At 44.2% G+C, this 16583-nt stretch overlaps 1 protein-coding gene across 1 annotated transcript; it reads left to right on the top strand.

Annotated features, from left to right (window-relative positions):
- The first annotated feature begins 1449 nt into the window (after positions 1–1449).
- Positions 1450–16196, top strand: evplb (envoplakin b). The gene is made up of 22 exons (XM_069149476.1): positions 1450–1547; positions 3472–3571; positions 3948–4102; positions 4329–4452; positions 4581–4712; positions 4805–4846; positions 4963–5127; positions 5414–5521; positions 6232–6327; positions 6434–6544; positions 7714–7860; positions 7954–8108; positions 8263–8360; positions 8480–8652; positions 8734–8912; positions 9604–9742; positions 9838–10031; positions 10125–10275; positions 10368–10451; positions 10576–10716; positions 10815–10907; positions 11016–16196. Exons 1-22 carry the CDS (start codon positions 1507–1509, stop codon positions 14481–14483), a joined length of 6096 nt encoding a protein of 2031 aa, XP_069005577.1. The 5' UTR covers positions 1450–1506; the 3' UTR covers positions 14484–16196.
- The last annotated feature ends 387 nt before the right edge of the window (positions 16197–16583 follow it).

The following is a 16583-nucleotide window of genomic DNA, read 5'->3' on the forward strand; positions in this document are numbered from 1 at the left end:
GGTATGTGGGTGTTGGTTTTTTTTTTTTTTTAGGAGTAACCGCTCTGGGTGTGGGTCCGACACACCTACTCCAAGCATGAGCCGGAGCAGCATGCTCAACCATTCTCCTCCCACTGAGGCGTAAAGGACTCGCATTGTTCCGCTCTACAAGCAGAGGTGCTTCCTGCTCCCACCACCCACTATACTGCGCATCGCACATACTTGTGTTGGGCTCTAACACAAACACAAACACAAACACGCACACCCATAAGACAAGCATAAGACAAGCATAAGACAAGCTCATAACAAAGACAGACGGGCAGTCTGTCTTTGTTATGAGTCTTCTTCCTCTCTTCCGGCAGCAGGTGGAGTTTGCATTCCTTGCATTAGACCTTGACTCTTGGAGGGTAATTTCAGAGGGTGTGTGTCTGATAACCACCGATACTGTGACACGAGTGTGCGCCACCGCTCCGGGTCTGTCAGGTGCACTCATGCTCGAGGTTACAGCACATTTTTTTTTAATGAATGCCAACAATTCATTAAAAGACCTCAGGGTGCTCTTGTTTTTGCCGGAACTCTGTTGCGAACGGCTAAACCTTTTCTTAATGTGTTATTATGACTAACAGCAGTGTCATAATAATATCAGTATTTCCATATTTCCAGGGCATGGTAACGCGTTTTATTATTCTGCCACTTTACTAAAGAAAATCTTATTACAACCCTCTCAGTAGGATCAAATTGTGGATGTATTTCACGTTTCACACTCTCCCCTTTTCTGCTTTTATTCATTATTTTCTGATTACTAATAATGATATATAGTATAACACATGAAAATCCAGATTAAAATATTTGCCAATCACGACTAGATATAAAATACTATAAATAAAAAGATTAAAAAAAAAGATCATCCTGAAGGTCGTCTTTGTGGAGACACTGTGTTTAATAATGACCTGCCACATCTAGAGTTGTGTGGATCCGATGACAGAGCAGTAGTTTCAACATGCTCACTTAATATAGACCATTAATGTGTTTAAAATTGTTATAGAAAACACTGAATTGTCCAGAAAACACATATAAACTAGTCAAAGGTTTTGGATTTTAAAGTGAAATATTTTCTTATTGTAAGTCGCTTCGGATAAAAGCGTCAGCTAAATGTAATGTAATGAAATGTAATGTAATGTAAAATATCGGAAGCATAATGAGGTAGATTTCATCACGTTTCCTGATCACGGCTAAAAAGGGAAAAGGAGCACATCTGTGTTAAATAACTATCATAAATTCATCCAGGCAAAGGTCCTAGTCGGAGTCAGGACTGTGGAGCGGCAGGAAGTGTGGAACAGGTCCGCCCGGTCTGCCTCTCAGCTGCTCCATACTGACGACACGCCTGATGGCCTGGGAGGAGCTGAGACAGGTGGACGCTCCTTAACTGAGGGGGGGAGAGCAGAAGAGTGCGAGAGGAAGAGGAGACAATCGAAGAGACACACTTGGACTCAGATTACACAAACAGGACCCCAACGGTCTCCCAAGATGTCGAGTCAAAAGGAATACAGCTCTGTGAAGATCAGCAAGTGAGTTGGGACTTCCTCTGTGTGTGTGTGTGTGTGTGTTTGTGTGTGTGTTTGTGTGTGTGTGTCAGGTTTTATGTCTTACGTTACAGTTTGTCTCGTGTTCTCTCTTTTCGATGCTCTGTTTTTGTTACTCCCGAAGGCATGCTCCCCTTTTTTTGTTGTTTTTTTGTTGGCATGATTCCTTTTATATTTGACGTTTTTTATTTTTGATAAACAATGAAAATGCCCCATATGACAGCAGCAGTCATGTATGTATTTAACACAAAGAAGCCCTCTGTCTGTCGTTCATTGTTTAAAACGCGGTATGAAAAGCTTTGGAGAGTGAATGAACCCTCTCTCAATCTGACATGGCGCAATCTTGCCCCGTTTACTCTGATGGCACAACCATGTCACTTAACTTTACGTGCGGTCACCTCTCCTTCACTTAACCACATCATTTTTTTAATTGTATCTTTGCCCTGAGGGTGTTGGCTGTCCTCGACGTTCCCTGACTCACTAAATCCACGTGTGGTGCCACTCAACAGGCCGGTGTTGTGACTCATTAAGCTGATTGACAGTGTGTAATCCACCACGGACAGGAGTTATAGAGGAGTTTGTTGTAGTTTGTAGCGGAACCAGCGGTTGTTTTGGAGGGACTCCCGCTGCCGTGCATCATGTTGTGTGAAGTCACACATGCCGATGGATGAGTAGACTCCTCTCTCAGAGCAGGTGTTAATATCTACTCGACCTGTCGCCACAGGGGGGGGGGGGACACAACTGTTGAACATTAGACGGAGACAGGAGACGTGAGGGTGATGAGGGAGTGGCAGGGCAGGGTCTTCTCCCGGCTGCTACCTCTGCTTTGTCTCCCCGTGACATATATGTGGTCAATTATATTCGTGGTTGTGCCAAGAAACGGCCGAGCATCAGAAGGGTTGTGTGTTTGTGATTTATCAATTCACCCAAATGTTGGACAGCAGAGACAAGAGGCTGTTAGTGGAGGAGAAGTATTCAGACCCTTTATTTAATTAGAAGTACCACTTCCACTCTGTAGACATCTACCATTAAAAGTGCTACACTGAAAATGTCCCTGAATTAAACATTGATAGTATAAAGTATAATAAAATATAATTAGCAAAATGTACTTTAAGTATTAAAAGTACATTATATTATATTATATTATATCATTGGATTATCATCAGTTGAGGCTATTTTGTATCTGTTTTACTGCAATCAATGATTTAATTTTCAACTTTTGATATAATATTTCCCATTTAATTGATTGTTTACTTTGTAAATATTGAAAAAAAAGTACAGAACAGCTCAAATGTTATAAAAAAAAAAGTGGCACAATTATCTATCAGCTGATTAATGGTTGCAGCTCTGCTTGTAAATGTCAGACAGTTTAATCTGTAGAAAAGTCATATTTTAGAGGCCCTTAAACGTCATATGTTCTGCAAAACACGTGAAGAGCTTATAACAAGTAATTAAAACGGTGAAATAATTGTATGAGAGTGAAAAGTTAGTCAGTAACTTCCTGACTGTCCGACTCAGTTCGAAGAATACAGTGCAGGAACTAATCTTCCTCCATCAGTCCTCCTACTACAAGTCATTATGTGTGACTACAAATGTCATAACCTCGCCGTCAATCACTCACACCTTTAGCCCCAGCAGAAATGTCTGCGTCGCACTCAGACAACATTCATGACTGCTACCAGGAGGAAACATGGAGGGGGGGGGGGGGCACTCCTCCCTCCGCCCCATGACACGTCCCCTGGTCCCGATCAGGGTGTGTCAAGATAAATAGTTGGCTTTCGTATCAGAGCGGAGGAGAGTGTCTGCAGAGAGTGATCGTGAGTGATGAAGAGTGTTAAGGCACAGGGCTGCAGTGTGTCATTACTCAGGAGGATTTCTGACTGTCGTCTCTCTGTGTGTTTCTAACCAGGAATCAGGCCACCAACCTGTCTGTGCTGATCGCTCGCATGCAAAAGAACGCAGACCAAGTGGAGAAGAACATCCTGCGAGCGGAGGAGCTGCTGGCTTTGGTAAGATGTCCACGTGCACCAGAGGTCGAGGAGCAGGAGGTGTTAATGCACTAAAACAAAGCCTCCAACCTCTTTAATACTAAAGAGCAGGCATTTTAATTAGTTATGTGCCAGAAAATCTCAGCAATGTATGCTGAAAACGGTTTTGTCTAACCCATCATGCTGCCATTAAAGGTGGAAGTACAGCAGGGCCTTTCTGAAAGAGGAAAACCTTTTGAGAAAGAAATATCAGGACTTCAGCTGAGAGTGATTTGAAACCAGTAAATCACTTTCAATCGACAAAACCTTTTTCAGACACAATCGGGGCAGTTTTACTAAACATCCAGAGATAGAAAAGGGTTTTCACCTGACATGCACATTGTTTTTCTCCCGGTAGGACACAAAGCGCGATGGGAAGAATGAGCGACTGGTCCACCAGAAGGACGCGGCAGACAACCTGGCGGAGGCTGACCGGTTGCTCGAGGATCTTTTCGTGGACGTGGACAAATCCAAGAAGATGCAGCACCCGCAGGCTAAAGAGATAGAGAAAGAGTGCGTTTACTCTGGAGCGTCAGAGACCAAATTAAACACCCAAACATCAGCACGCCAACAGACACACCTAAACCTGATCCGTCACATACCATCCAGATACGCTTGCCGCAAACTTCCATTTACACATTCTCTTACACTGCTCTCTGCCCACGGAAGTAGGATTTAACTCTAAATTAAATTAAACTCACACTAAAAACGGTCTTTTTTTTTTTTTTTTTTTTTTCAGTGTGAGAAATCTCCATGATCGCTTGTTAAAGGACTGCGTGATCTACAATGACCTCTATGAGAAGGTTCAAGTCTTGGAGCAGGCAAAGAAGGTCGACTGGGGTCCGCTGCTGGATGACAAACTGGTTCGTTGACATCAGCCACAACTTTTCTGCAAGCTGGGACTCATTTTTAAATGCTAGTCATTAACCTCCTCGGTGCTTAAAAGTCACAGGTTGACCAGTTTCCTTTTGCGTGATGTCGTGTTTTACAGAAAAAGGTAAAAGCCGGGTTTTACGGCCCCAACCTGTCTGATGTGGAGAAGCAGATCGCAGCACATAACATTCTGCACCAGGAGACTGAGGCCTACAGCGGCCAGCTGCAGCCCGGCACCACCACCTCACCGGTGAACTCACAGAGCAACACGTGTGCACGCTGCAGGACGACATGCAGGGCAGATGATTAACCTGTAAATCCTCCTCCTTTATTTTTTTTTAGGAGCAGTACGCCGCCCTCAAAGAGAAATATGCTGAGCTTTTTGTGAGTTATTTGGGTTTAAAAAAAATAAATCAAATAATTGTGCCATTTGCAGGCATTAAATTCAAAGGGATGTGTGTTCTCCGCTCTCTACTGTATGCTTCTTGTGTGTTGTGCAGGAGAGCTCCCAGCGCCGGCGCAACCACCTGGCCTCTCTGTACGAGTACATGCAGAGCTGCAGTAAGGAGCTGATCTACCTGTCAGGCCAGCAGAACAAGGTCCTCAACAGAGACTGGAGCGATCGCATGACTGAGTCTCCAGCAGCCATCCGCACGGAGTATGAGGTGAGGGGCCCTGATGGGGACAACATTATGGCTACTGATTTTACTTCCCCAGTTTGTTGTGTCGTTTTTTTCTTCTCAGTAAACAGATTATAGAAAGACAAATATTAAAACTATTTATCAGCTTGCTTTAAGTCTAATCCTCCTGGGGGCACATTGCACCAGACAGGGACCCAACCGGGGGAATCAGTAGGATACACAGTAGCTGCCTAACTTCTGGGAGATTTTGATTTGAATGCTTGAAATGGTGCCATGTTTTCTACATCTTCATGTCTGTGTTCATTTACAGAATTTCAAAAAGAATGGGCTGCTATTGCACGAGACTGAGGTCAACCGGCTGCACCAGGAAGGACATCGTCTCATTGAAAAGAAACACCCTGGCAGCCCGACCATAACAGTACGTCTGTCAGATCAATAACTATACCTGCCAACACTTAGCTTTCAAAATTCAGGAGTTTTTTTTTTCAGTGAGAGAGGAGGGGTGTTGGAGTACAGTATTTGCATTCTGCTGAGCGTCAGGTTGTGTCAGCCCTTCTCTCGTCCCCGTTGTGCTGACATATACTGAATTTTAACAAGGTCGAATTTCCGATAAAGTTGCTCTCATTTACACATTTTTCTGATTCTGTTGTCAGACAACAGGATGAGCCTGAAATAGTGGCTAAAATGATCATTAAGATGACACGTTAACCAGCGGTCACTTTAATTCCAAGCTGTTGCTCCGCTCTGCTAATATCCATCTTTTGTAACTCCGACTCATCTTTCAATATCACCGTACTCATAATTTAAAGACCAAAATGATCACACAGAGAGAAAGTTAAAAACAACAGAATATCTTCCTCACATAGCACTCAATTTCCATCTGGGTAACCAACCACTGACAGCTGCCTGGCTGTGCAGGTCGAGGGTTGCCAGGTTAAAGAAACATTAAGGTTTGAAATTCAATGTATTGTGTGGACTCTGTTGTCTAGACAATCTGGCAACCCGGTTAACATCAGACAAACACACAAAACGTATACATCTGTGTATGATAATTATCCAAATGAAGTTTAACAGCTTTTAAATTTAGTTCAACAAAACTGAAGTGACGGAGGCTCTTGTTTGTATCAGGCACACAGAGACACCGTGCAGGCTGAGTGGCAAGCCTTCCTCAACCTGTGTCTCACACAAGAAGCACACCTGGACAACATCGACGTCTACAAGAAGGTAGAGAGCTTCACACTGTCACCGACTATGATCGTAATTCTTCAACTAAGTCAGACGTTTCCAGTTCACTAAAGCCTTGTTGTAAAGACGTGACTGTTCACTTCAGTTCCAGCTGGATGCAGAGCAGCTGTCAGACTCTCTGGAGAGACTCAGTTCCACTCTGCAACCTAAGTCCCTGTCCAACAAGAGCAACCCTGAGGCCCTGCTGGCACTGGAGGTACAGACACTGTTTTCCGATGTTGTGATTTTCTCGCAGCTCTGGTCTTGAAAAGTATGGAAAGGCTACACTACGTTCCCCTGGTCTTATTAGAAAAGCACTCTCATAAAGGTTACTACTTAATACATTAATAGGTGATTCAAAGCTGCTGTGTGCATTTTTGAACTCTCACTAGAAGAAAAATATTTTGTCAGACATCAATCAGCTGCTACAGGTTTAACTTTTGTTGCTCAGTGCTGATCCGAGTCAGCATTTGAACATCTAGGAGTTACATTTTAGCCAAAAACACAACATATTTATGCATCAGCTTTCAGGTGATCACATGACTGATTACATGTCTACTCAGAGAAGGAAGATCAGACACAACATGTGCTATACTGTATGTTTGTTCTGTGACAAAAAAAAAAATCCTTACATTTTACTCATTGGTGTTATGTTGACGTTTCATATCCAAAAGGTCAAAGGTTAACTTCAATGTGACATGATAACATTCTGAAAAAACTTTTCTGCCCATCGTTTAAAACCATAACTAAAACAGAAGGAGAGATTGTGGCCATATTTCACATTTGGTCAGATACTGACTTGGTGACACTAATCTTGGGTGTCCACCTTGAAACTGTGCTGATTGTTTAGATCTTCTGCGCTATCAGGATGATGACGTGTGTGAAGCATCCTTGTTTTAGGATTTGTAGCTTCTTTGCAGCAATATCTCTATTTACAATACTGTTTACTGTCAATCACCTTTACTGACTATGAGAACACATAGTAAGATTCTTTCAAATATTATATAAGTGTGGATGTAAAATGCAATTTGACTGGTCGGTGGCGGCCAACAGGATTAGCTGTTGAAAAGTGACCCGGTCAGTTTTACGAGTTTTGTCCCAATATTTAGGTTCTTCCGCTCCTCTGTTGACTCACTGTATTTGTTTAGTTTTTGCATTTTGCAGCGGTCTGTTCCAAGAAGCAGGTTTACGGAGTCATTTTGACAACTTTTTACATGAGCCCATGTTACAGATTCCAGGTTTTACCTTACATATTCATCCAGATAATCTGCGAGAAGTCAGACTGAACTCAAAGTCAGTTTGCAGAATTAGTTTTAAATAAAATCAAAAACATCAGTTCTACCTCTACTTGCTAAATAATCATTTCTAATTCAATACCACTTTCAGGGAGATGAACCGACCATGAAGAGGAATGAGCAGCGCCTGGCTGCCCTCAAGGAGCTCAGCAGCAGCGTTGTGCCTCTGAAGTTACGCCGGATCCCGCCCACCAAACCCACCACTGTCGTGGCCCTGTGTGACTGGGTGGATGAAGAGGTAGCATCTCATTTACAGGCAGACACTTTCAGAGGCTTGACAAATGTAGGAAAATATTTTTTTTCATGTTATCGTACTTTCTACCTGTTTCAGGGCATGGTGAAACGTGATGAAAAGCTAACGTTAAAGTCCAACAGCAATAAGAAGAACTGGGAGCTCCAGAACAGCAGTGGGAAGATGAAAACCCTTCCAGGAGCCTGTTTCATGGTCCCACCGCCTGATGCTGAGGCCCGGGAGACAGTGGGCAGGTACTGAGTACAAACTCCCCTCCAGTTTTAATTCCATTGTTTCTTTATGTGATTAAAGCAGAGATGAAGCCTGAACCCTTACTGACGATGGTGTGTGTGTGTGTGTGTGTGTGTGTGTGTGTGTGTGTGTGTGTGTGTGTGTGTGTGTGTTCAGCCTGGACAGACAGCTGGCAGACCTGAAGAGGCGTAGATCCGCACTGATAACCTCCTTGAAGAACCCTACTGTCGAGGTGGTTCGCCCTCAGAAGGCAGGTGAGAAGAAAACTCTCTCCTGTTTTATCTGATTTTCACACCATGAATGAAGCCCTCTCTAAAATGTTTGGGCTTATTTAACTTTTAATTACACAGTTGTTCTTTGTTCTTCTCCTCAGTTGCTGTGGAAAGCGCCCGAGAGGATCCCAAAGCTGCAGAGCTCGTCAGTGAAATCGACAGGATCAACAGAGCCCTGGATAACAGTGAGAAAGAAATCCTGAGCAGACTGAGGACTCCGCTCAACAACCACAATCCCACCCAAGACCTGACGAACAGGCTCCAAGAGCACGAGGTAAACATGAACAGCAATAAATGAACAAGGTTACAGTTTAAATGAATCCTTCACTTTCTAAACATTGTCCTCTCCCTTCAGAAATCTGCCCTGACTGTGAGGAAGCTGGAGTCTGAGAAATCCGGCATTCAAAGAGAGATGGATCCCATTCTGGCCAAGAAACCGCTGGGACCCACCACCTCTTCGCTACCCCCTAAACTCAGCGCTGCCGACAACAAGATCAATGACCTCAACACGCTTCTCAATCTGTATAACAAAAAGTAAGACGATTAGAATGAAATTATAGCATTTTAAAAATAAAAAAATCATTGAAAGCAAACACTTTAATGAAACTTTTGCTCCTACATCGTGAAGAGGGCACCATTGCTCAAGTCAATACAGTCAATGCCAGCAAACTTAAAGCCAATGTTGCTGCATGATGCTTGTTCTTCTCCCATTTTCTATTCTACTGTTGCGATAGTTCAACATTTAGATAAAATATTGTTTTACATAATAGAAGTTCAGTCAGACAACTCATGTTTGAAATGTTTATAACAGCAGCAGGACATAGTTGGAGTTTGGCATCGGGGCTCCGCCCTCATCCTTCCCAGCCGATGAGATTAGAGATTTAGATACCAGGGAGTGATGAGCAAGGATGGATGCTGGGGTGATGGTGGGGCTGAAAGATCAGGCAGCAGAGTTGTTCACTGGCAAAGGAGAGAGATGGGACATTTTTGTATCTTAAATAGACCGCCGAATTGTAAGAGTGTGTACGTTAGATGATTGTGGTGAATGGTGCATGTTACACAATGAAGAGCTGAGCAGATCAAGTGGACTGCCTCTGCTAGCTCAAAGGCATCGCTCTATATTAGCATTTAGCTTATACTCATAATGGTTGTTTGCTGCCCTGCAAAATCTATTTCTTTATTATTGGACAGTTGCCCATAACTTCTGTTTGTGTCCTTTCACCAGAGCGACAGCCTCCATGTTCCTGGAGAAACAGAAGCAGAATGTAGCAGGTTTGGTCTCTGGGTTTGAGGAGGAGCTGGCTAAAGATAAAGCCATTCTTGATCAACCTGATGCTCTTCAGAGTCGCAACCGCAAGCTGCAGGTGCTGTATTTTATAAACCAGAAAAACATATGAGGGTATACAACATGGGATACCCCACATGGACATAAATGTTTTGTTTTTTTCTTGTCTAACAGGTCATACGTACTGACGTTGCCTCGAGTAAAGGTGAGCTGAATAAATTAGGCAAAGAGTTAGACCTGACAGAGCAAGCGTGCAGGGCCCTGCAGCAGAGTTTCAATGAATACTGCCCTGACATCCGCCGCCAGGAGAATGAGGTGAAAAACCTGAAGAACCGCTACACAAATGTCAATAATCAGCTCCAGGAGAGGTGAGGGAAAAACAAATAAATCAGGTGTTATTGTAATTCATGTAACTGTGACATTCTGTAACTCATTTATACATGTAAATGTTTCTCCTTTAGGTCTGCGCTCATACAGCAAGTAACCAATAAAAATCAAGATTTCCAGAATGCCGTTCATTCGCTGGATTTTTTCTTGGTCAATCTGCCCAGTAACAACATCAAATCCACTGATGATGTGGCGCAGATAACAGCCAAGCAGAACTCTCAGAAGGTGAGTGGAAGTGCTTCTTTACATCTCCACGAACCTGTCTACAACCTCTGTAAACAATTAGTTACCGTTATTGAATCGTGTCCCTTGTTTAGAGAGTGGTGGAGGACATCAAGAAGAAGTCAGGTGATTTACACCGAGTCAGGGATCTTTCCTGTGATCTGCAGAGTGTCCTAAATGTGAGTTTAATGCAATCATTTATTTACCAATTGCAACTTAAATACAATACCTTACATATACAGTAGATCAGGTATGCCTTTCCAAGTACCTAATCCTTCAATGTTTAAATATATTTCTTGTCAGGAGTATGACATTAAGTCAAACACTTACCGTGGCACTTTGAGATGTGATGATGATGAAGATGAAGATGAAGATGATAATGATGAGGAACCACTTCTAAACAAACGTCAAACTTTGACAATGGCTCAGGGTGTACAGAGAACGGTATGATTTTAGACAACCGCCTTAAGACAACTAAGAAATCATTAAAAATATGTCATTGACAATCTTTTAACTAACATTGTCTTCTCTTTCCACTACAGGAGAAAAATCTGCTGAACCTTTTCTCTGAGGTGTCTGCAGAGAACCACCAGCTGCTCAGTCAGTTGGGGATTGCAAAGAACATTGTAGCTAGGGTATGATATTATAAAATTAAAATATCTTGATTCCTGGTGTTTACTACACAAAATTGTAATTATTGTCTCTGACCTTCTCATTATTTGTGTCCTTTCATTTGTGTGCAGAATGAAGATAAAGTCAGCCAGGTGGTTGTCAGTCAGCAGCTGCAGCTGCAGAGCCAGCAGAAGGACCTGAAGCAAACGGACAGTCTGAAAATGGAACTAAGTGAGGAGGTTTCCAGGCGCTTACATACTGAAAAAGACTTGGAGACATACCGTAAGAGGTTCATGTCTCTGAAGAACAGGAGAGGAGTGGAGAGGTTGGAAGAGAGGGAGGTGGTGCAGTATTACCGTGACCCAAAGCTGGAGGTGGAGCTGCAGTCCCTGAAAAATTGCATCCAGGATGAATCTTTGAAGAGGACAAGAACCCATTCTGAGATAGAAATGATCAAAGAAAAGATTATCAAACTGGAAATACAGCTGACCAAAGTCGAACCAAAGCTGGTGACCAAGGTATTCACTGAATACGAGAGAGACCCTAAGCTGGATAAAGAGGCAGTTAAGATTCGAGACGAGATGCAGAGGATACAGCTGGAGCTCCAAACGAGAAACACCGAGTCAGTTCATGTGAAAACTGAGCTCACGGTTCTGGCTCAGCAGAAGCCAAAAATCAGGGAGAGGGTTGTAAAAAAGGAAGTGGTGAGGCTTGAAAAGGACCCTGAGATGCTGAAAGCTGTGCTCACGTTCCAGACTGACATTGCAGAGGAGCAATCCCGCTGCAAGTCGCTCAATGATAGCATTTTTAGCACAAGGAGCCAGATAAACACAATGGAGAGGGTCATCCCCACCATCCAACCCAAGATCGTCACCAAGGTGGTGAAGCAAGTGCAGCAAGATCCAGATTTGCTGGAAGAGTCGAAGAGGATGCGGATGTCCTTGGAAGAAGAGAAGGATGAGAATGTAATCTTGATGAAGGATCTGACCACCTTTCAGCTACGTTACAACGACTTGGACAAGCTCAGGCCGAAAGTGGAGGTCAAGGAGATTGTCAATGAGATTTACAGAGTCGATCCTGAGACAGAAGTCGAGCTGATGCGTCTGAAGAAAGAGCTGCAGGAGTCAGGTCGAAGCCGTACGGACCTGGAGAAAGAAATGCACACAGTGATGACAACTCTGACTACCCTGCGAGCTCAGAAGCCCAAAGTGGAGTACAAGGAGGTGACCCAAGAGGTGATCAAGGAAGAGAAGAGCCCAGAGGTCACCAGGGAATTACAAAGATTGAACAACCAAGTCTCCCGTCTGCAAGTCAACTACGACACCACCCTAGAGCTACTGACCCACCTCCGTAAAGAGAGGGATGAGTTGAAAGCTGAAAAATCCAAAGTGGAGACAAAGCTAGTGAATAAAGAGATCATCAAATACGAGAATGATCCTCTTCTGGAGAAAGAGGCAGACAGACTTCGAAGGAACGTACGAGAAGAGATTCACAACCGCCGCAGTGTGGAGGAATGTCTCTTCGATCTACAGAACCAGTACATTGTCCTAGAACGGCAGAAGCCAGAGCAGAAAATCATCATGCAGGAGGTGGTTCGTCTTCAGAAGGACCCCAAGCAGTTCCTCGAGCACGAGAAATTAAACAAGAACTTGGACGATGAAATGAAAGCCCGTAGAAAACTAGAATTAGAGGTCAGACAGCTGAGAGCACTGATTCAAGAAAAAGAGAACACCCTGGCTCAGATGCCTGATCGTCAGAAGAAGATCCAGGTGGAGTCTGAGCTCAGGCAGATCAAATCTCGTATTTTTGAGCTGGAAAACAATCCAGCGCCCGTTGAGGAAAAGATCATCATCGAGGAAGTCTTGAAAGTGGAGAGAGACCCCAAGCTGGATATACTCACTGATGGTATACGCGTTACCTTGGAGACGGAGGGCAGCGACATCAGTCGCCTGGAGAGAGAGATTCGCAACATAAAGCACAAGTTAGAACTCCTGCAAAAGGAGAAGTCAGTCGAGAAGGTTGTTTACAGGGAGGTTGTTCGTGTGGAGAAAGACCCAGCTTTGGAAGCCGAAAGGGAACATCTGAGAGAGATCGTCACGCAGGAGAGAAATCTCAGGCGCAACCAGGAAGATAACATTCAGAACATTAACGTGAAAATTACCCACCTGCACACATCAAAGTCTGTGACTTCTCAGGAGGAGACCACTCTCATCTCCAACCGAGACGCTCTGCAAAGGGAGAAGGACGATCTCCTCAGACAGCTCAAAATGTTCGAGTCTCAAAGGCAGAGCATTAGTGTAACCTTCCAGCAGCAATCGAAGCTGATGAGCGAGAGGAACCAGTTGGCGCGACAGAGAACCCTGAAGACATCCACTGAAATACAGCGGCTGGAGAAAGAGATCCTGAACGAGAAGGACAGAGTACACCAGAAAGACACGCTCATCATGGAGTTGCAGGACAGCATTCAGAAAGAGGACCATTCTGAAACTCACACCAGAGAGACTAACCTCTCTACGAAGATCACCATCCTGGATCCAGAAACCGGCAAAGACATGTCTCCCTATGACGCCTACTTACAAGGACTAATCGGTCGAAACCAGTACATTCAACTGTCGGAGCTGGAGCGCGACTGGGAGGAGATCACTTCATCCGGTCCAGATGGGGATACAACAATTTTTCAGGATAGAAAAAGTGGGAAGCAGTACTCCATCAAGGACGCTCTGAGGGAAGGCCGCTTGACTCAGTACGACGTGATCCGCTACAAGGAAGGAAAGATTCCCATTTCTGAGTTTGCCCTCCTCGTGGCAGGGGAAGTTCGTAAGCCCTACATTCCTTCAATAAGGCCAAGGTCTCCTACCAAAGCTGTCCCAAGCTCTCCCTTGAACTCCATGCCTTCGTCCCTGCGGTCCTCCTACCCCAGCCTCAACACTAACCACAGTTTGAGTATGGAAAACCTCAGCGCTTCAGCAGGTGATGAGTTTTTCCCGATCTCTGGGATTTTTGACACGACCACTGAAAGCCGCATGTCCGTGAGAAGTGCCCTCACCCGCAAACTCATCGATGTCGACACAGCTCTGAAGCTGCTGGAGGCACAAGCAGCCTCCGGTGGAATCGTTGATCTCAACAAAAAGGACAAAGTGTCCGTCCACAAGGCAGCCCACCATGGTCTCATTGACACGAGCCATATGTATCAGCTTCTGAATGCCCAGAAGGCCTTCACCGGGGTTGAGGATCCGGTGACCAAAGAGCGACTTGCAGTAGGACAGGCAGTACAGAAAGGGTACATTCCCAAAGAAAATGCCAGGAGGTACATGGAGGCGCAGTACCTGACCGGTGGGTTGGTGGATCCTTCAAAAGCGGGCCGCCTCACTGTTCAAAAAGCTCTTGCCACCAATCTGATCGACACCACAACAGCAAATGAGCTGCAAGATGAGGCCTCCTACACAAAAGAGCTGGTGGATCCCATCACTCAAGAGAAGATCTCGTACAAGCAGGCGATGGATCGATGTAAAAGGGACATCAACACGGGGCTCCTGCTGCTTCCTGTAGCCTCCACTGATGCTACAAATGCTCCATCCTACTCCAACTACCATTTTTAGTTCCTCTTACAACTAAGTATAGAAGCAGCGTAACGTGTGTTTGCTACAGCCACTGGTGCCAGAGGGGAACAACCCCAATTATAACACTCATTGAAATGTGCCACTTTTTTTTTTTTTAATATGTTAATACATTTTGAAAAGACTAGAAAAAAAACAATGTTTTGGTGGAACTGTACATGTGGATCTGCTTTTTTCTTGGTCTGCTGTAAAGATGAGGGTATTTTGGGTTTTTTATGTGTAAATTGTTTCTCCAACATGCTGAAGTCAAATCCTTCATGAATGCTTATTAAATTCCACAAGCTTCACACTCAGTTTTCTGTCCTGTTATACAGCTGAATCTTTACAGCATCGGTGTGTAAGCGGGGTCAACTAAATACATAAACAATACAAGCTTGCTTGTATGATTTAATTTTTTTTAATTTTTTTTTTTTTTTTTATAGCACTTGTAACCAAACCAGCAGCTTTTAGCAGGGGAGTGTGGGTCTGATGGTCAGTGCCCCACTGTTTGACTAAAATATCTCCACAGTTATAAGACGGATTGCCTTGAAATGTTATACCAGAATTAATGGTGCCTACAGTGGAAGAATCCATTGACTTTGGTGATCCCTCTGACTTTTCCTCTACGGCCACCAGGTTAACGTTTGTGGCGGTCTCATGCCAGTTAGCATTTACTAATGTAGCATGAGACCTCACAGACCTCTCAGAGCTGCTAGCGTGACTTTAGACCCTTAGTCTTGTCATTAACATTAAAAAGGGGGAAACGCAGTTAATGACACATTTCCAGAAACACCCCTAAGGCACTGTAAGTGCTCCACTCATGGCAAAATAGCTGCACTTGATGTGCAAAGCGTGTAAACCCCAGCGAGTCACACGCTTGGAAATGATGGATTAAGGATACAGATTAAATATGACTCATGGAAGCGTGTAGTGTGTTAAGGTTAACAAGGTCAAACTCTGCAGTGACAATGAGGCATGCGTCTTATAATAGACTGCCCCGGCAAAGGCAGACACAATAGAAACACGTTGACAGCTAAGAGGGTCTGCGTGGTATGTATCACCAGATGAACACTGTAGAAACAAACACGATGTTGTGTATTGACCGCGTGAAAGACCCCACAGTGGAGTAAACAGGGAGCGGTGTTGATGTGGGAATGTTTGGCCTCGGAGCTGGGATGTCTGCCTGCCAGATTACGTGTCGACTGAGAGGACTTTGTGGGATTATTGCACTTGAGCCTGTCTGGAAGGTGAAGTGGCCCCACTCTGTGTCCAGGGGGGTTGGGGTGGGGTGAGAGGGGGGTTGAAGGATGTTCCCTGATGGTTGGGTCATATCACTTAACAGCTAACGTGATGCCGCAGTGACAAACGCAGTTTACAGGGTGCACTGTTATCCTCATATTACTGTCTTTTCTTTCTCTTTTTTTTTGACAGCACTGTATTGAACCTTTTGGCTGAAGTCACTGCATTTTTGGATGTTGCTTTTTCGCACATTGGTGTTGTGACCCTAAGTGCACCAGTAATGACTGCCTGCCCCTTAAAACGCCTGCTGAACACGACAGCAACACATACAGTACGTAGAGCCACAAATGACACTGCCCGAGTGATTGTGTGTGATAATTGGCTGCTGCTTTTTGTTTTGCTCGATCATTGTTGTTATAATAGTAGCCTGAAGTGCTGATGGTTTAAACATTGACAATAAACATTTGTCTCTCTGGATCCATTCAGTCTCTTTATAAATGAGGGTGACGTAACCTCCCGTACGCCTGCCCTGCAATCATGCCAATACTGATTTAACCAGTATTTAAAGCACCCTTGATCAGTCAGTCCTCTCCTGTTTTACCTCTTCAAATAAATATAGCAGTCACAATTTTCAGTTATGAAAAAAAATGAAGGGTCAGGTAAGCTGGCTGTTATTGCTTTAATTATCACTAGGAGCCCTAAAACCTGCACGTCCGTCACATCTTCCTCCATGCACTGACAAACCTTAGAATACACAGAATCAGTGATTATCCTATGATGCATTTAGCGCAGTCTCACAACACAACTCGTCCTGCTGGCCTCGCTCTTCATTGGTCTAAACCTCCTGCCAGAAGGAAGACGCTC

Source organism: Embiotoca jacksoni, unplaced genomic scaffold, assembly GCF_022577435.1.
Source record: "Embiotoca jacksoni isolate LCO1_2020_lvr unplaced genomic scaffold, fEmbJac1.0.p SCAF_15, whole genome shotgun sequence".
Lineage (NCBI taxonomy): Eukaryota > Metazoa > Chordata > Actinopteri > Embiotocidae > Embiotoca > Embiotoca jacksoni.